The sequence below is a fragment of the Euwallacea fornicatus genome, chromosome 9, assembly GCF_040115645.1.
Source record: "Euwallacea fornicatus isolate EFF26 chromosome 9, ASM4011564v1, whole genome shotgun sequence".
Taxonomy (NCBI): domain Eukaryota; kingdom Metazoa; phylum Arthropoda; class Insecta; order Coleoptera; family Curculionidae; genus Euwallacea; species Euwallacea fornicatus.
Window position 1 is genome coordinate 3,325,952 of NC_089549.1, and position 21,162 is coordinate 3,347,113.

The window sequence follows — 21,162 nt, forward strand, 5'->3', positions numbered from 1 at the left end:
AAGAGCAATCGAAATGTTCACTTAGGACGCCGTGTGGAAATAACAAACTCATCGTTCTAAAGCGTACATTAGAGACTTTAAAGATATGAAAAATTTAGTCCGTATTTTGTAGTCGTTAAGATAAAATGTTTCCCTCGCCGAACGTCGTATTTGAATACACATAATTTCCGCTAAAAACCCGGCTATTTCTAGAAATATATTGGCCGTAGATCACAGAGCAATGCCGGTCTAAATGGTACTTTTTACAGGGGGATTAGCTAAACGATGTATTTGTTTATGCTCCTTTTGCTTGAGTTATCTAGTTTTTCATTAGGAAACCGAGAACCATACGAAAAAGACGTATTTTTCTAGTGAGAAATCTCTATGCTGTGACAGTCGAATAATAAAATACCGCAATTCGCAAATTTGTCACAAACATCTATATGAGGCTCCGATAAAAAAATATTCCTTTTTCAATGGCATCTATCTCGTAAATAATAAGAATAAGACGGGCGCCATTCGTGCGAAATATGTCAAGTCTAAAAATTGGAAAAACCATATTTGTAGTAGATGCGAGTGCAAAGTTTTACATAATGTAAAAGTTTTCTGATAGGGATTGCAACGTGCTGTAAAGCCAAATGGACTTAACCCAGATTCGGATTTTTAGGATCTAGTTGGGTCCCCTGGATTAATTTGATTCGATGTTTCACTTTGTTTATGTATTTATGAGCACTGGAAAAGCGTACTGTTGGTCCAGAGGTGGGAATTGGTTTATTTTGTGTTGAGTGCCCAATTTGAAATTTAAAATCATTGAGTGCTTGGCCCTTGACACATCGTTAAGCTATAATTTGTTTTTCTAATTATTTCTTCCGCAATTTTCATTTCGTGCACAATAAAGCAGCGAAATTCTCGAACAAAGGCTGCAACCGGGCATATCGGGAATATACGTATTTTGGTCGGTTCAAGTTACTGAAAAATTATAGAGAAATTTATTATAGGTTAGAGAATACGTTCAAGAAATTACAAAGATGAAGAGCTGTACTTAGAGTACGGGAAACATTTTAATAATCCCCCTGGCAATGGCACCTATTCAGCTTGCTAAACAGAAAATTTTAAACCGGAAATCTGCCCCGTTTAACGTACCCTTAAAGGTCCTATTAACTCGTTATTTACGATTCAGAGTCCAACTTGTTTAAAGGCCCATTCTATCAGCGAACAAAGCGTTCCTCCTTTTTATGCAAATTAAAACCTTGTTTTTCAACTCAAAGGAAAACCTTATTATTCGAAATCGATTTTCCGTTGAATGGTTCCAAATATGCGATATAAAAGGGCCATTTCAGCACATTATTGTAGTGTTCTTTCACTTCGGCATATTTCAGTGTCAGACCAACTTATAATGCGCGTTTTCCACCATTTGTCATTTTGCGAAAAACAAGATATGTGGCTGGTAAAGTTACGTGATAAAGAAGGTGCTGAGGGACTCTTTCTCTTGAGACCAGAAAAAGTTTTTAATACGCTGACAATTCAACTTTGATGTTACGATGCCTTGCAAGCATTTTTATCGGAGAATAGAAGCCAAAGGGCCATTAATTTTTTTTCTTACTTGATCCAAGAACGTAAAGAAACAGGTATACCAGCAAAACGTAAATGACAAACTGTTATGTTGCCGCTTAGGGTTGGACGGTATATCATTGCTGGTTAAGGAAACCACACACCTAATGCAGCTAGTGTTTGATTTAATACTTTGCCAAGTTAAACGATCTCTGGTTGTCGTAAACCTGGCATTAACAGCTTTGCTCCCCAAAATTTTGTCTTGGGATTTTTAACTCGTTAATAATAATGTGAGTATGTTGAATATTTGCACCACATTACCCCCATGTTACCCTTGAAATGCTGCAGTGTGTAATTTATTTTCAATAAATTTTTGTGCGCCAAATTATGTCAGCACAATCGGGTAAATTTTTCGCTCTAAATACGCCCCTGTGATAGCCGGCTTAACAAACACGGTTTCAGCATTTTCGGAACTGTTAAATTTGTTGTTTTTATGCCATTAACTGTGCGTCACCTACAAATTTTAGAGTAGAATGTTAGAATTTTTATTTCGAATTGAAAATGATGATTGATATGATGATGGTGTCGCGTAAATTTAGGAAACTTGTAAACTTCATTACCAGAAAAATTAGGATAATTTGCTGAATCTAAACCTGATTATTTTATTCCTTAATGGGACACAATGAACTGTAGACATATCTCAGTTATTTCGGATTTTATGAAACCCAGATGTTCGTTAGATTATACTCCCTTCAAAATGATAAAACTCGTTTCTCTTCATCGCCAAAAAATTATTTATTCTTCAGTTTTTAATTGTATTGCGTGAGCATTTTCTAACGGCTCGATCATTGATCCTAAAATTTGTTTCACTTCGGTTTCAATTATAATTTAAGTCTGACTTTATTTCTTGGAATTCGATTAAAAGATTCAAAAATTGAAATCTCTCTCACTCTTTTGCAGTTCCCGATTAATTCGATTCTTTGAATGTCTAAAATTAGTAAATTCGCTTCCCTCATCACTGCGAGTAATCAATTAGTTTAAAGTGTCGAAATCTGATTATTTCAAAATCGGCTAATTCACTTTCAGTTTTGTTCCTGGATTTTGTTATTTGTTTCATTAAAAGATTTGCAAAGACTTTGGCTTTAATGAAATTTTTGCTTTATAGTTTTAACTTAATTTTGTTTAGTTTTTATTCTTACTTTAATTTTGTTCCAGCGGCACCTAAAAACTTTTTCATCTTGTTCCACTTCTTAACTAATGGACTTTATAACTTTTCCAGTTTAAGGTAAATTTGATTATAGAACAGGTAAGATCCAGTTGCTTGCCTCAGGTTCAGTGAAATACTCCAGATTTTGATTTTAATATTAATGAATTTACCGTTCTGCAAGAACGTTTTTGAGAAAATTTACCCGTTAAGCTTGAGACCCGCTAAAGTGAAGATATTAATGAAATCGTGCATCTAGGTCAAATATTTTAGAAGTCATTTGCCAGCAGCTGCTCCTGAAGAATTTCGGGCCTTCCAAAAGTAGCAAGAAATTCTTTTTGGATATTTTAAAATCAATTTTAGAGAGAAATTATTCAAAAGCGCGAATTGCCGAAAGTATATCATTGGGATTGCCCTCCTGGGTGAAAGGTTCGTGAAATAATTTACTTGCTCCTCATCGATCATCGAAGGTCAATGTAACACGATGAAAAGCAGCTGATAGTAATCAATTCGGCTCAGAATTTTCAGAAGAGCTTTCAAAATGACCTCACGACTGTCTGAAAATTTGTCTATTACTAATAGAATGTTATCTCACTTACATGTCAGAAGAAAGTCACTTCCACACCCAAAAATTCGCTGCAATCTTCGTCGGTGTAAATAATCGAGAAATTCTCGAATACCTTATTCATAATTAAATGAGTAGTCTTAGTTGAAAATAATCTAGAAAAATGAGGTATTTCAAATAATAATGAATCTAATATTTCAGGTTTCTGCCTCCTCAATAAATTTCGCTAAATTAAAAAGTCGAGGCGAAACGTTCACAGCTATTTTTCTCTTTTGTTAAAATTCTTCTATCTGATGCCGACGTCTTTCTTCCTACTTGCCGGGGATGTTATTTCCGAGGTACCTACGGAAAAGAATATTTATTAAATTAAATGGAAATCAAACGTGTTACAGAAGCAAACGTTCACGATCGGTTTAATAAAAGCAAATTTCAAGCTCTCTAACTAAAGTGGCCCATAATTCCCGTATAAAGCACCCTTCTTCAGATATTTTTGTGTAGCAGTGACGTCCCACTTATCAGCATACCTCATTCATTCTGTTTTCTGCACACCGTTGCAGAAAAGATCAAACGTCAAGATTGCAGAGAAGGTGCGACATATTATTAAAGGAGCTATGACATTTTTTGTAAGTAAAGCGGATTTTCTTTCATGCCAGTCCTGCAACGTCGACAATTCAGGTAGATCGCGATGAATAGGAACCATGTCTTAGAAAAATTCTGTTCATATGAAATTCTCTAAAGAGCTCGCGCACTCACAGCTCAAGAATATGAGAAAAAAAAATGGCACATTCTAACAGCAAAGATATTCGCAACACAAACCACGTCCGATTGTTGGAAACGCCACCTCAGTTCAAGCCTCCCTCATATTCATGGCCATTAATACTTTTTAGGGATTCGGTGCTCAAATCCGGGCTATAAACCGCTGGAAGATAAGCGATCAAGGTCTCATGGACCAATATTTTGTGTAATCTTGTATGTCTGAAACGGTTTCGGTGCAATGAGTACGGATTAAGGACAGCAAAATTGAAGATAAATATAGATGGAACTAGGGCAGTACGTGGCAGGACTTATAGAAACAAAGGTGCGGAATAAGGAGACCATTTTCCATTCGGTATGTGTCACTGCAGTTGTTCTTGTTAGGTAATGTGTTCGTTGTTTGATTTGGGGTCAGCCGCAATTTGTAGAGATCCACGGTAAGAACTTAGTCAGGCATCAGAAACTTTCCTTACGAAAATATCTAACTCCATCAGAAGTACTTGGATCTAGCAAGGTCGAAGAACAGCTACGGTCAGTAACAAAAATATTGGAACGGAGGATAAACATTTACAAAATCAGATATTTCTCCGTTAAATAGTGAAAAATAAACAGAGATATTTTTTTGTAATGTAGTAAATCACCAAAAATGAAGAGTTACAGCAGAAGTTTGGCAATATTTAACAGAAATATGTAACGAACAAATATTCAAAATGATAACATTTCAATGATCGCAAATGTTGGAATGATTCAGTTCTTATACACCTACGGGAAATATAGATATTTTTAATATAAAATATGGCCACCGTTTTGCTCAATAACACTTTTCAACCGCTTTGGCATTGATTTTTTTTTGTAGAAAATCTGTTCAATTTATTCCATTCTTTTTGCAACGCTTGCTTTAAAGCGTCTTTATTAATAGTTTGATAACTTCTTATCTGCGTCCCAAGAAAATGCCATACGCTCAATGGGGTTAAGGTCTGGACGCTGGGCAGGAGTTGTGATGACCTTAGAACAATTATAAAGTAGCCACCCTTGTACTATTCGAGCTCTATGTTTGGAGTTGTTCTCTTGATAGAATTTGAACGTGTTTAAAATGGTCATATTTTCAGCACTGTATCGAAGATTGTATTTTAAAAAATAGAAATAGTACATTTGGTCCATTTTTCGTTCTATAAATATCAATTTTCTAACTCCCGCAATAGATACGCATCCCCGAACCGTAACAGACTCTCCACTCTCTGGGACGTCCATCAGAGCCAAAGATGTTAAATTTGGTCTTATTACAGAAAATTGCGTCTGACCAGTAATTGTTTACATTGCTTATTAAAATATTTACAATATTTATTAAAATGAAATTGTTGATGTCAAGAGCATTATGAGCCGTTCCAAGGGTATGTAATGGAATCGTCCCAATATATTTGGATCATTGAAAGGTTACCATTTAAACATTTTTTAATTGCCAATTTTTGTTGTTAAATATTTGAAAACTTCAATTATAAATCTTTATTTTTGGTAATTCGAGGATTTATGATAAAAAAATTCGAGAAATACCTTATTTTGTAAGTGTTTAGTGTTCGTCCTAATATTTTTGGTACCGACTGTAATTTGAACCGAACCTGCGTTGTTCGGTTTTATAACAATTTTGTTTTTAAGTATGTTTAGAATGCTGCAAATAATCGGAAAATAAGCTTAAGGTCGTCGAAAGATATACAGAGTTGTGATTTGTAAAATATCAATAACCTTAAAATTTTCAAGGTATGCGTTCATGAGAAGGTATTATATCGAACGTCTCATTAAGACCGGTTATTTTCAATTTATCAGGTGCGAACATTGAGCCTTAGTTATGGCGGATTACACGGGCGCCGAGCGCATAGAGATTGTGAATATCCACTACCAAAATGGTGAGGGTTGGGCGTGATACGATTCGAGAATGTTGAGGATTTTTCGGTTACCATTACGCGCCTTCTCGCACTACAACGGTCAGTTCAAACCCAGACGAGACTTGTACGTGATCGTTCAGCTCGGTCTAATGAAAACATTACAGCAGATAATTAGAGTGTTGACCAGAATCCTTCCAAATCGATTTGCAATCGTTCTCAGCAATTGAGAGTTTTACGAAACAGTTCACAACGAATTTTGACTAAAGATGTAGAGCTGGAAACTTGCAAGATTCAGTTGACACCACATTTGAAGCTCACAGACCATGCCGAACGTTCACAGAATGGATGCTAAAGCCACAACGAGCGAATAGTGATTTTTCGTACAAAATCATCTCTGATGCGAGGCATTCCTAACTTGATGACTATGTGAACAGTCAAAGTTGTCGCATTTGTGAAGCTAAGAGTATCAGAATGATTCTTCAACGTCCCATGCATTCACTAGGCTCCACTGTCGGCGATGCGGTCACCGTCAACCGCGATCGTAATCGTGGGATGACAAAGAAATTTTTCTGGATTCAAATCGCTGGAATGAGTCTTACGGACATTTGATTTGAACAAGATGTTGAAACCTGCTGCACAGCAAATGACACAATGAAAATGTTGAAGATGAAATTTCAAAGGAGAATTATCTTGAGCCGCGGCAACGTGACATAACCACCACGATCGTGCAATTTGGCGTCCTTGGATTTTTTTACTTGAGTTTTTTTGAAAGGAACGGTGTATGCCAACAAACCAATAACAATTCCTAAACTAAAAGATCAGATTCGACGCGCCATTGATGAAATCGAGCCTCGCTATGTCAAAATGTTATGGGAAATTTCGTTAAAAGAATTAACGACTACCACCAGTCGCTAGTTAAGGTTGAGCGCATATTGCATGCCAAGAGTAACGGCCACGTCTATGCTCTTTATTGCAATGAAAAGTTTTCAAATAAATACTGCATTTTCTTCAATTGTTAAAATAACCGCGCTTAATGACACACCTTATTTTGAACGGACTTTCCTTACGAACAATGCAGCTGTTACATGGAATGGATGTATTACACACATGAGCATTTAAAGGAATGTTCTCTGTAATAATTACACTGATCACTAACAAAAAGTTTAAAATACATTTGCTAAATCCAATATCAATTCCTATATCATATTTCAATTAATTTCAATGATCCGCAGTATGCGTATTCAATGTAATATTGTGTTCGAATTATATAGGATCGCGATAGAAATTAAATGAAATTTGGCCAAACACAATCTAAATCCATAAATTCGTTAACTTTATTTAAATATCAGACTTTCAAAATTGTTGCTGAAGTAACTTTATCTGCCCAGTAACTTGTGGCGGTTTTATTAAATTTTTATGAAAATCGAATACGAATAATTTTCATTGAAACTTTTGGTGTGAGTGTTTTGGGCAAAAGATTACTGGACTGATGACCAGTTTTTCGGTATACACTGTAAATATGGTCATTTGAAATAATATGCATTGTCGTTTTTTTTCGGATTTTACGTTTGTCATCGTTTTTCTTTTTAAATCTGAAAATCGTAATGAATTCTACGCAAATGTGTTTAAGTATTTAACGATATTTTAGAAAATTACATTTTTTTCGTTCCATTAATAAATGGTACTTTCAATTCGTTTATTGAAATGAATAAAAATTGTTAGTTTTTGCAGCATCCATATCTCCAAGTTATAAAAATATCTACACCAAAATTTGATATCTAAAAGTTTTTGTTTGTCACCTACTTTCAGCTAAATTTCCGAATTGTTCAGGACTAAATTTTGTAAAAAAATGATATTATTTATATTCCTAAGCCACTTGTACAATATATAAAGTTGCCAGTGAAATCCAAAAAATTACAGGACCGTACTACCATGAATCTTGAAAATACGAATTAATTTCTATAAAAGATTTTTAAAATTATAACTCTCCTCAGAAATACACTATTCCATTGTGTTTATGTTATTTTGGAGTTTCCTCCCCTGTAAAGCATGAAACTTGCGACGTTTTCCTAGAAATTACAGAGCGGGTTGCATGGGAAAAAACTATTAATTTTCGTTGTGCCTCTAATGCATATAATTTTAGTCATTCCAAATTTCCCTTGTGATTTACGAAATTTCAAGACTTCTAAAAGGTTGAAAAAATTATTTTAATGCAAGGCTTTCTTGAAAAAATTCTCTTTGAAAAGTAGCTACTTCACTGAAATCTTAATTTTAGCAAGAAAATTTTTGGAACTTTCTCGTGAAATGGTCAGTATTTCTTGAAACTTATCACAAGTCAGTTTCGAGAGAAAACGTTTTGCTGCAGAAGCTACAGGAGTAAATATTAATTTTCTGATATTCTACAATATAAATTCACATGTAATATTTTCATATTTCCACTTTTCCTATTGTTTTACTGTTTTTTTAGATTTTTTTAGTTATCCATTCAAATTGTATTATCCTCAATGGTCTCATAGAGGAGGTTATTTGCTCGTTTGCTTATTTTACCGTAAGTCGTTTAATTTGATTCGTGCTCTAGAGATACGCTTACACCACTTACCATTTCCTTTGATCTTCATCCATAAGACGACTTCAAAATACAATTTTCAATTCGAATCCGTCGGGTATTCCCCCTGTCGCTTTTATAGATTATTTCATGTTTCCTATAAATATGTTAATAATAATGATAATAATAATCTTTATTTCCTAGAAAATAGGCTATCGACCCTTAGGTCTTTCTGCCCTTGTTTAGAGTATTTTAATATGTTAATATAAAACGTATTTGATACGTCAAGATCTCGATCGATACATAGTCCGATATGTCAATCATTCTTCCAACTTTGTTAGCAAAGTGGATTATGTAGCTTAATGTTAATATTGGAAACTGTTAACTGTACCACCCCCAATCCCCCTAAAATCATCTAACTGACTCTCTCTTTACTACCAGCAGTCCGTCGATCAATCAAAAATTTTTATGATTCATTACGTCTGATCTGTTTCAGTATTTCATGGTGTCCTCAATACAAGAAGGTGTTGCAATTATGAAATACTGAAAAAATAATTAATATCTCACGTGTAGACTAGATTTCTCGCTATAGTTAGTTCGAGTAAGTGAACATGTTTTTGTCCCAAATAGGCAGAAGTTTATTGTTCATTTCTTAAGTTTGGAAAGAATTGCTTTTATTAAACTAATACCACCAAAAATCTGAGAAAATCTCCAGTTAAAAAGCAAATAACTGACCTCAATATACTTGATTGCCAAGACGGATCGATTTCCACAAATAGTTTCAGTCTGTATCTTTTAAAAATAGTCCAAAATTGTGAAGTACTTTACGTCCCTTGGAGGTTTTTCTCGGAACGTTAATTAATAAATGTATCTAAACAATAATGACTGAGTGGTTTAGCACAAAACCGATTCTGTACGTCTAAAGCTAATACGTCGCACATTGGACGGCAGAAGATACTTCATCAAGTTTGTAGTTTTTTGTATGCATAGCAAATATGGCCATGTTCCAAGCACGTTATGCATGCAAATGGCTATTTTCACTATACCTATAAAGCCAAGTTTGAAGGCAGAAAACTAATTTGTAACATTCACGAAGTAATTTTCCAGGTAAATGGACAAGAGAAGATGAGAGTTATCTTATAGTAACATATAAATAGTAAGAGGAGAATCTATAATTATCGTTCATTAGTTTGCCAAAGAGAAGACATTTTGTTACGTGTAATTACGAGCTTCATGATTTCATAATGAAATCATAATGGGGAAGCAATGATACGTAATACATTCCAGTGGCAGTCTGAGCAAAGCAGAATTTATGCTTTCAAGGCTCTTAAATAATATAAACTGATTTTTTCAAAAAAGAGTAGCAGTAACGTGGTTTGGCCTGGTTAAACTGAACGAACTTAAAGTTTTAAGGTTGGTTCAGACCAGCAACTTAAATATTACTCCGACACTTCACTACCTTGATCTGAATATTTTCATAATTTTGCAATAAACTGAAGTGATCCGATTTTTTCCGAAAGTACCGACCTTATGACGAGCGAGATTCAGCGACTGCCCAGGACGGTCTACCAGGGGGGAATTTCTATGGTCGGTGAGAGAGAGAGAGAGAGAGCGATGATTAAGATTTTCACCAAGGACCACATATTTTCTTGGGCAAGCCCTGTATTTAGTCGACGGAAAATTAATGTTTATACATTTGACTTTTATAAGATTGCACTTCATATGTTTCACGATGTATTGTATTTTACTACCTGCATTCATCGCCACATTTATCAGGACTAATGTTTGTGTAATCTGGGATAATGCAACCATTCATCAGGATATATGCTGACTTTGATTCATTCGACTATAGGTTAAGCTATGCTGTCTGCAGAATTAATAACGGACAATTTATTTCTATTCGATATCAACTTGAAGCTTTACAGATTCTTTTATTTCCAGGCTCTCCTCCAAGCCCACGACGTAGTGGCCCATGAAGTCTATGGGGAAGACGCAGTGCGAGTCACCCCTCCGCCTCTTCTGCCATATCTAAATGGTGGTGAGGATCTCGACGGTCCCAATGGGGAACTCGAGTTGGAGAACGTTACCAGGGTACGGTTGGTGCAATTCCAGAAAAATACTGATGAACCCATGGTGAGTCTCATTAACCAACATTTTACGTTTTACTCGTTTAGTGAGCTGTGAAAATTATTCCTAAAAATTCGCCGAGAGGTTGTAAGTCGTAAAGGAATATTTTGGAAAAAGTTCAAGTTTAGTAGTTTTCACGACGTGGGACAGATATGGAAGTAACTATGAGAACTTGGGGTAATGGAGAGCTTCGAACTAATTTGGCTTCTCTCCAGGAAACTTATTTTTATAGACTAATGCTTAATAAGTAGTTCCATATATTACATAGAAATACTTGCCTCTGGTAATGACTTATATCATAATAAAATACTATAGCAGCTTCTCCGTCATGTAGCTTTTACCTGCTTTTTTGATGGCAAAAAACAGACCTTTCGACCCAAAACATTTCCGCTACAAATTACGGGATGCGTCATTGAAGAAAAGGTGTAGTGATAACAATTTATCACGTGGAGAAACCAGAAAATGTCTAAAAGGTCGGAAACTCCCGGACAAATTTTCCATAGTTATTATTCTCTTTCCACGTATTATGTTTCTTGCGTCGTTTTATTCCGACTCGGGCAATCTCCATGAGAAGACATTTTAGAGCAAAATATAGCTCTAATATAGTTAAATTACGTCTTATAATATCCATAAGACCTTCTTATACTTCATTTTGCGACATGTTGTGTTTGGCATGGAGATGGAATATCATTTTCCTTTTATTACTATGTTTTGGAACGAAATGACGCCATTGATCTTCTTTCATTGACTGAACAACAGTTATTTATAGAATTGTTTGTGAACTGTGTAGAATTTATTTATAAAGTGAAATTGGATTTTCTATATTTGAATCTGTATTTAATATGTGTAAGACAATATGTCGAAAATTTCAGGGAAGCTAAATTTATCTAAGAATCTCCTTGTGAGTTTTCCACTCACTTCTAATCATCTATATACAGTGACTCGCATTAATATTCGGACACTATAGTATTTTTGGAAGTGTTAGGTTTTTTACTAACTCATTCTCAACTAACATTATTTATTGCGTAATCTTTGGTTACAACAATGTTTCTAGTATATATGAATACATTTTTGATCTTTTAAATTTAATTATATACAACGATACTATCGAACAAAGAAAACAAGGAATAATTTTACTATCGCAAAAATATTCGGACACATACCAGGAACACAATATTTGTAAACAAAATTTATATAAACAAAAAACATATAAACAAATTAATACTTCGTAGGATTGCCTTTATGTTGTATAACTTGTTGTAGCCATTTCGGTATCTTTTTAATTATTTTTTTTAATGTAATCTTTAGGTATGCGTTGCCACCCTTCAAATAATCGTTGTTTTAACTCGTTTTTGGAGTTGACTGGATTATAATGAACTTTACGGTCTAAAAATGCCCATAGATTTTCTATAAGGGTTAAGATCAGGTGATTGTGTAGGAGGATTTAATACTTTAGGACAATTATATAATAAATACTCTTGGACTAAACGCGACTTATGTTTTGGATCATTATCCTGGTAAAATTAAAAATAGTCGCATATACCTAATTTTTCAGCACTTTTTAGTAAATTTCCTTCAATAAATACTAATTCGCCTACTCCTGCAGCTGAGATGCAGCTCCAAACCATTATGCTCCCTCCGCTGTATTTCACCGTAGGCCGAAGATTATTAATTTTTAGCTCTTCATTCTTTTTGCGCCATACCATGTTACGACCATCGGATTCAAAAATATTGAATTTTTTTTCATCAGCAAATATAACGTTTTCCCAGTATGTTTTCTCTTTCACAACGAATTCGTGAGCAAAGGCGAGACATCTCTTGCGATTGACTTCCAACACGTATGGGGCTTTTTTCGGGCTCCTCTTCCGTTGTACCCGTCTACTTTTAATAATCGCTGAACTGTGTCAGGTTGTACTTTTTTGCCACTGTATTCTAATAAATCAGCTGTTAATTTAGGGATACTCAGTCCAGGGTTTATTTTAATTTGTTTAATAATTTTTCGCTTCTCACGCTCATCAATAAGTTTCGGGCGTCTTTTTTGCGGAATTGGTTCAATCCGATCTTCTTGAACAAGTCTTCTAATTATATCACCAACTGTACTTTTACTTACACATAACAAATTACCGATTTCTCGATACGATCTGCCTTTAGCATGACGAAAAATATTGTCGTATGTCAAAAGAAATATATTTGCCTTTTCGCTTCATAATGTGAATTTTAGTAAGTAATAAGTTCACCTTCAAACCCCCTTGCACACAACTAACAAGAAAATTGAGTCTGACGCATCTCTAATCTTTTACGATCATAAAAAACCCTGTATGCGATGTTTTTCTATTATTTTTTACCTGCACTGCATCGCACCGCATTCCGTGTACGAATATTTTTGCGATAGTAAAATTATTCCTTGTTTTCTTTGTTCGATAGTATCGTTGTATATAATTAAATTTAAAAGATCAAAAATGTATTCATATATACTAGAAACATTGTTGTAACCAAAGATTACGCAATAAATAATGTTAGTTAAGAATAAGTTAGCAAAAAAACTAATACTTCCAAAAATAGCTTGGTGTCCGAATATTAATGCGAGGCACTGTATATAAGAAGAATTAACTATTTTTTAGTAGTTTTAATTGATTAAAACCATAATATTTATCGTAAGAGTTGCAATACTAATTTGATATTCGTATTTAGTTATAGTAGTACCATAATTGATTGGATTTTACATGCACATAACGCCGCGGGTTACATCCAGGAAGTATTAGAGCCAGTAACTATTCCATACATTCAGCGTATTGCAAACATGCTTTTCCAGCAGGACAATGCATTGCTCGTATAATTATCTCTCATCTATAACATCGCAATGTTATGTGCTATCTTGGCATCCACGCTCTCCTGATCTTTCCCCCATAGAACACGTATAAGGCATGACAGGAAGAAGAATTACCACCCTGGAGAATCCATGACGTACTTTAGCAGAGTTAGCAAATTGCCTGGGATACACTACCTATACGACATCGACCATTTGCTTAGAAGCATGCTCAGACGAGTTTCTAAGGGTGTAAATTCACAAAGTGGTTATACACATTATTAAAATTTTAAAGACCAGCACTTCGGCTCTTTCGAAAGTTACATCATTTATTTTGTATAGTGTTGTCAATATACAAGGACATTCACATCATGTTATGTTACGTGGAATATTGCGGCTAAAGTATCTAATATTTTGAATGTATTTTTTGCGTTATATAGAACTCAAATAAAGGTACATACATACTAAAATTATTTTCTTCTAATACAGCGGATTGTAAATTAGTGAAAAATATCAAAGTTGTGTTTGTTTTTAATGGAACACCCAATATATTAGTGTTTTGTTAAATTCCTTGAGAAAAATAAATGTAAATTTGATTAAAGTTTATCTAATCTAAACTTTAAAGATTTTAAAATAATTGAGATTTTGTAAAAAAATAAAGCACAAATTTAAAAATTGTTGCAAAGAAAGTTTAAACTGAAGTAAGTCGAACTTCACACCGAATCCCAGGCGTGAAGCATATTTCATGCTATAGTAATGCTAATTTAAATATTTTATACAGCATGTCTAAAAAATAAGTTGAAAAATGCATTTATTTTCAAGATAATTAACGTGTTTAATTTAAACGAAACACCCAATATTCGATTACTTTGAGTAACAGATAGAGATATTACCAATCTAAAACCATAATACTTTCCTATACCTAAATGTACAAGTTTTTGAAAAAAAAAAAGAAAATTTTATTACTTTTTGTAAAAAGGAGCACTAAATTTTTGCTTGTTTTTATTTTAATTAATTTAAAAACAAATATGGTTCATAGAAGAAAAATTGGCCAATATAAACACAACCTTTTCTAATCAATTTAATTATTTTCTAACACAGTAAGCGAAAAATAAATTTATTTCGGTCAAAGGAAAATTCTAGTAAACAAGTCTGTTTCCAGAATAAACTGAGCTTTCTTTGGTCAACCGGATCTTAGCCTTTAGAATTGGCGTGTCGACCGTGGCATCACAGGCAACATTCTGAAGTAAATAATCTAGCGGACCGCAAATAACCATGTAATTAAATCAGGAAAGTTCTTTACTTAAACTTCAGAAAATTCTGGATGAGAACGAGAACGAGCTAATTAATCGAAAAACGGAACGCCCGAATGCGAATAAAAGGTGTAAAAGAGGAATTAATAAATAATAATTACTGACCCATGTTTATCTAATATCTTCCTTAAATAACAGAGAGGACGCATAACTCCCGGGATGACCTGGACTCAGACTTAGACGAATTGTCGTAGCGCCAAATCTGCTAATGGAACATCTACAATTAAATCGAAGGATCTTTGTGTGCACGCCAAAACATCGTTATTAATATTCATACAATGCAATCACAACAATTCAGTGACAACTTTTGAAAGGAGCAGGAAACAGCCAATCCACACATTTTTCCGTCACATGACATTGGGAGGGTTTCGCGAAATTTCTATTGTACATTGACTGCAATTGTACATTGGCGATATTAAAGCAATAGTTGTCCATACTAATTAGACCACCCTGTATATAGTTTGTTATTACGTTACAACATCGAAGCGCGACAACGGTAGAAAATAGGTGTAAAACTATGCTGGTGACGTGTTCGTATGTCATTAAAAACTACAAAAGAGAAGATCGTATTGGTAATCGTTTGATGAGAGATCAAAGAAAATAAATTGATCACCGAATGAAGAGAAAGGGGAGAAATCAACAGGAAACATTTCAAGAAGTAGTATTGAAAAAAAGGTGATAGACTGCACTCAAAAGAGAGAAAGAGAAGCGGGAAACGTAATTATTTCTTCAAAGAAATTAAAATTATACTGGAAAGAATTACAAATAGAGAGGAATCACTAACTGTTCGTAACTGCCACCACCTTTGAGAACAGACCAACTTCTAACAGATGGAGAATTATCGTTATGATGTCATAAATCGTTCAAGTTCTTTGTGTAGAACGTCGGGATTAAATCCACAATGGACAGTCCGAGTTTGGTAGCATGGATGTATCCCAATTTTTCACAATATTTTAAGAAAGTACTTTAAAGAATCGCATGTGAATGTTTTTGATCTCAATTTTTCGGCTCTAATCAGACAGTTTTAGATGCTTTCGTCTACTTTAAGTCGATGGTGAATATTTACAAAGCCTCTCTTCTGTCTTAAATATTATACAGTGCTCTTGTAAGCCGTCTGAAATCGCATCATTTTCGCTAATGCTCCGAAAGCTTGCATTTTCAAGGAACAGAAACGGTAATCTCCCTAACTTAATGCTGAAATGTATTTATCTGCTCTGCAATGATAAATTATTACATTAATGTAGAAATTAATTTATATAATATCGAGGCTTTTACGCGAAACCCGATTCATTAAAGAGCTGCTTCAATATTTGGGTGTCATAATAATGTATGGTATTACTAACTGGAATTTATATTCCCTAGGTGGTAAATGTTGGCATAGAGAATAAATTTGATACTCTCGTGAAATCTCCAGTCAGGGGGTCAAGTAATTAAGACATGGTCATTATTTTGCAGGGTATTACTTTAAAAATGAACGAGGATGGCAAGTGCATAGTGGCGAGGATCATGCATGGGGGCATGATACATAGGCAGGCCACCCTTCATGTTGGAGACGAAATTAGAGAAATTAATGGAATACCTGTGGCCAATCAGTCCGTTGGCGCTTTGCAGAAAATACTCGTAAAGTATCTTATGTTTCTCAATATTTTTGCTTTATTTCGGTTTTTACAGAGGGAAGCACGAGGTTCAGTCACCTTCAAAATAGTTCCCTCTTACCGAAGTGCCCCACCGCCCTGCGAGGTAAGTTCATCATGTTTTGTTTTGTCCCAATCATTTTTATTATAAATATCATGTGTATTCGTAGTACCTACCGGTATTTTTCATTTTTGGCACATCCCATCAAACCAGTGTAAATGTTTGTTTTATTTTATATTATCATACCTTTGTGTAACAGTTCAATTAGTACCAAAGCTTACATGATAGCTGCCTGTTTTAGGGAGCAAAAAGACAACCGAAAATTAGTGTAACAAAGAAGCTTGATTAGCATATATTTCATTTAGTTTAAAAATCATTTATTTGCTTTTTAGTGCTTGTTGTAACCCGTATACCCCTACATTTTTAGACTCCCACACGGGCTTCTTAATTCAAAGATTTGTGTATGAATGAGTGCAATGCAGGAAAGGTAAGGGCGGCTCATGTAAGGTTTTATAGAGGATTTCGTTAAAGTTACAGTTACATGAAACTACAGCATTTTTATATTTCAGTGCTTAACAAAGCCTAGGCAAACTTCTTATGGATTGTCTAATACAGTGCCTCATGCGGATTACAAGTTTTGTTTCTTTTATTCTGCATTTAATTCCATCGCTAATTGAACATTTACGTTCGATTAGCTTTTTTAGATTTGAGATTGGGATTTATTTTCTTAATTTGAAAATTACGTTCAATCATTCTTTCGAAATTTTCGATATACAATTTTTACTCATTTCCGAATGATTATATTGATCACCTCTCGTTCTTTATTGAGAATTTGACAAAAATAATTTACTATTATACATTTCTCTCTAAAGTTCTTCCAAAATCTTAACTAATACGAAAAAGTTATAATATAAAATTATGGGAATTTCCCCGAAATCTAAAAAAAATTCTCTTAAAAATCTAATCAATTTGATAATTTTGGGAATATTTAAAAAAGTCAAAGGGATCCAATCGTAAGCTTTGAAGAAATGCTCAGAACTTACATCCAAATTCTTTCAGTAGAACTTTACTCTAGAATTTTGACCTACTTCTAAGAATCAACAATTCGGTCCCTGAAAACCAGTCGAGCTATTCGATAACATTAGAGTGCTATAATTTACGATAAGAGCCAGGGAATAATCCACCAATTGATATAAATGTTAGAAATGATGATGGTATGATGGTGAATGATGTAGGACTACATTAATGGTGATGAAAACCCCAAAACATGCATGTAGAATACTCGCACCGATCCCTCTATTATTTGCAACAATAACTATGAGTTAATACATCGCAGATGAAGAAATATTGAACACCTTTTATGAACAATTTTTTCGAGCTTGTCACTATGTGTATTCTCTATGCTAGAAGACTATGCAATTGCGTAAAAGAGACCAGTCGAAAAATCAGAATATAAAATATGCAGTCTGGTTTTTTCACTTCTAAGCCAGGAATAAGACTGCTGAACCTAACGGAGGGATTTTTAGGTGTTTTGTAGCCTAAAAAAGGTGTTCAACAGTGCCTTGTGCTACTGCGATATTTACGGAAGCAGCGAGATTCTAAAATCGACATCTGCTTGATAATATCGAATAAAATAGACAAATGCAGTGAACCGAAAGATCGACGACAGACAAGACGATGATAAGCCGACGGGAGAATATTATTGTGAATATAAAAAATCTTAAATGGTGTAAATCCGGTCGCAGAAGCAAGAATAAGTGAAGAACAGGAACAACAAATTTTTACCGTAGTTACTTTCTGAAATTCAACCTGAAGAAGAATATTAATTACTGTGAAGTGACGAAGAGTCCAAATCTCCCCTTTTAATACTGAAAACACTGGAAACATTCAAAATTAACCTCAAAACAAATCTCCAACAGATTGAATTAATCTTAAAATAGCTGATCTCCAGAGCACCTTTGTAGCACAGCTGCCAGGATTTTTCAGAATATCAATATAAATAGAAAGGGATTTTCCCTTAGTTTTGTTGATTTTAGTAGAACAATCCTGATTTCGTTTCATCCCCAACATCAGCCCAACATAAAATTTTATTATGCTTCTACTATACCTGATTATTGGATTTCTCACGAGGTTGGAATGAATGTTTTAGAAGCAAATTGTTCCTCTAAATCATCCCTTAACTCACAATGATAGCGATGACCTCAATAGATTTTGAGCGATTGTGTGGAGGCGTGAAATGGAACGCGCTTAATCTTTCAAAAGTGTTTGGGAAAATTCTTTATCGGAATTTTTAAATTTTCTAAATTTTTTTGGCATCCTGGTACACAACGTCTTTGGAAAGTTCCCGAGTTTTTTATTTTTATCAACTTCTCAGAAAAACTCTATTCCTATTCAAGCTAAATTTTAGTAAATTTTATTAACATTTCTTTCTGTTTCCTTTAGTTGTTCAGGATTAAACCACTGCCTGTACTTGTAAGTACTTAGTTACCTAGCTAAATTACTACTGGAACTTGGTGTGATGTGCTTAAACGTTTGTGTTCTTAGTTTTTTTACTTGACTTAGTTCCCCCTTATATCGTTTGATATGAACGTTTAACGTTGATGTGCATTTCAGATATTTGTCAGAGCGCAGTTCGACTATGATCCTTTAGAGGACGATCTGATTCCATGCGCACAAGCAGGCATAGCCTTTAAAACTGGTGATATTCTACAAGTAAGTATGAGATCTTCTAAAAAAAATTTTAAAGGATTTTTTTAGCAATAGTCCTACACCCTATATATTCTTTTTTCTTCATACAAATCACCGAAATACGTCGAGTTCAAGGTAGACAACATTCAGAGTATTGTGGCGTAACTTTTAGTGTTTGGGAACTTCTAATTTGATCGCAAGTGACACAATTTTGTGGTTTTGAAATATCACGCTCTGTTTCTTATATATTCAAATTCAGGGAAATTTTGCCAGTTTTCAAGATAATTTTGTTTTGTTCCATGGTGCTGCCCCCTCCTACGTTTTTACACCATTAAAGCCTCTTTATTTTTCTCTTTCCATTGACCTAATTAAGTTTACTTACCAAAAAAAGTATTTTTGCGAAGTAAACATTTTTTTATTAAAAAATAATGAAAAAATAAACTTTTGTATGCTGTTATACATTTTCTGCTGCTTAACTATATCAATTCCTAAAGTTTTTCTCTAAAGCTCGAAACGGTAAAAAAAGGACTTGTTATATTGTGATTTGTGATTGATTTTTATTTTTTAATAATTTGATCAATTTTTAGATTATAAGTAAAGATGACCACCACTGGTGGCAGGCTCGCAAGGATCAAGCAGGATCAGCTGGACTGATCCCGTCTCCTGAATTGCAAGAATGGCGAGCCGCTTGCGCGGCTATGGAGAAATCTAAACCGGAACAAGGTAATTCATATTTGCATTTTTTCATGCAATTTTTTGTGTTACAGCAAATTTGTAATTTCTGGTTTTAGAAAATAATGGTTGAAACTTGAAATTTGTAAAAGTTTGTACTTTGGTAATTGTCACAAAATTCGAATCAAAAACCTTAAGCTTGGGAAAAGCTATTGAGGTATATTGAAACGCTCAGCACAGCGTAAAGTACAAGAAATAAGCGGTTGATAAAAGCAAAGGGTTTCCTTTTTCAGAGCCCTTTTAAAGCATTGCCTTGCGGTCTTATAATGTTTTCTTATTTTATGGTGAAATCTTGAAGTTCAAAACTGTTCTCGATCTAATGAAAAAGCATTTGTTATATTTACGAATTGTATAATATACAGATTCCTTTGACCGTTTTTTTTTCCACATTTTCTTTAAGCTTTTCTAAACAAAAAAGAATATCGTTCAAAGCGCTAAAATAACATTTATTGCAACTCTAAGGAAATTGTTACATATAAGCCTGTTTGTGTATGAAGTTTTATTTAGTGATTTGTTATGTGTGTTCATTCGTTTATTATGGTTTATGGTTTATTTCAAAGTTTCGATTCCAAAACTGAATCAAATGCTTTATTTTACAGCAGATCATTAGCCATTATTTCTTCATGAATAATAAAGGGGAAAGTAGCTGGTTTTCAAGGAAATTATGCTTTAATAATCGAAATGAAACTTTATGTGTGTTTTGAGAGTAATTTAGAAGAACATTACCACCACAGCACCTAAATATTTTGCCTATAACTGGGACTAATATCTAACAATCTGAAAACTCGTATTTTCCCTATGTAACCTACTTTCATTCTATGTTTCCAGTGTAAAAATACTCAGACTTATTTCAGTGCACTATTGTATTTTTTTCTTTTCATATCTGCATGGGTATACAGACAGCGCTTTCATAAATGGTTTTTGTAAATTCCTTGTAAGACTTATCCGCTAAATGACACTCAGATTTCTAGACGTTCTACAAATTAATAATAATAATAACGACAAAGTAATTTACATACTTTCGTTTTCTTTCAACTTTTGATAAACTGTTCTAAGAAAAATTTTAAAAAAGCCCCAGAAATTGCAACAAAAACATTCAAAACTGTCATAAATGAAGGTGATCCGAAGGGATGACAGTCGTCTACATAATAACTTGGCGTCAATCAATAAAGAACTGTAGTTGTCAGATAACAGACAACAAAAGGAATTGTTTATGTTATTTCTTGTTCGACATTTTTGTATAGAAGTAATCATTTATGAAGGCTTGGGATCTCGGACTATTCCGCGCTGCCGCCTTTACGTCGCGCTTTCGGCGTCATTTAAAATTCGCCGTTCACCCCTTAAACTCGTTTGAAAGTTATGGAGCTTTGAAACTTCTTTTGAT

The 21,162-nt window shown here is 34.1% G+C and overlaps 1 protein-coding gene and 1 long non-coding RNA gene across 7 annotated transcripts in view; one reads left to right on the forward strand and one right to left on the reverse strand.

The window, feature by feature from the left end:
• Positions 1–21,162, forward strand: part of CASK (peripheral plasma membrane protein CASK) — a 136,360-nt gene that overhangs the window by 107,912 nt on the left and 7,286 nt on the right. For 4 of the 6 annotated variants that reach the window (XM_066285666.1, XM_066285668.1, XM_066285669.1 and 1 more), the window contains 6 exons: positions 10,419–10,610; positions 16,179–16,343; positions 16,395–16,463; positions 18,801–18,830; positions 18,972–19,070; positions 19,634–19,769. In XM_066285666.1, coding sequence (XP_066141763.1) covers positions 10,419–10,610; positions 16,179–16,343; positions 16,395–16,463; positions 18,801–18,830; positions 18,972–19,070; positions 19,634–19,769 — 691 coding nt within the window. The remainder of the gene's footprint in view (positions 1–10,418; positions 10,611–16,178; positions 16,344–16,394; positions 16,464–18,800; positions 18,831–18,971; positions 19,071–19,633; positions 19,770–21,162) is intronic. The other 2 variants (XM_066285667.1, XM_066285671.1) reach the window with 1 other exon arrangement.
• LOC136341080 (uncharacterized) overlaps positions 1–21,162 on the reverse strand; it is a 117,287-nt gene that overhangs the window by 46,224 nt on the left and 49,901 nt on the right. The window contains exon 2 of the long non-coding RNA XR_010732431.1: positions 3,334–3,641. This is a non-coding gene — a long non-coding RNA (uncharacterized lncRNA). The remainder of the gene's footprint in view (positions 1–3,333; positions 3,642–21,162) is intronic.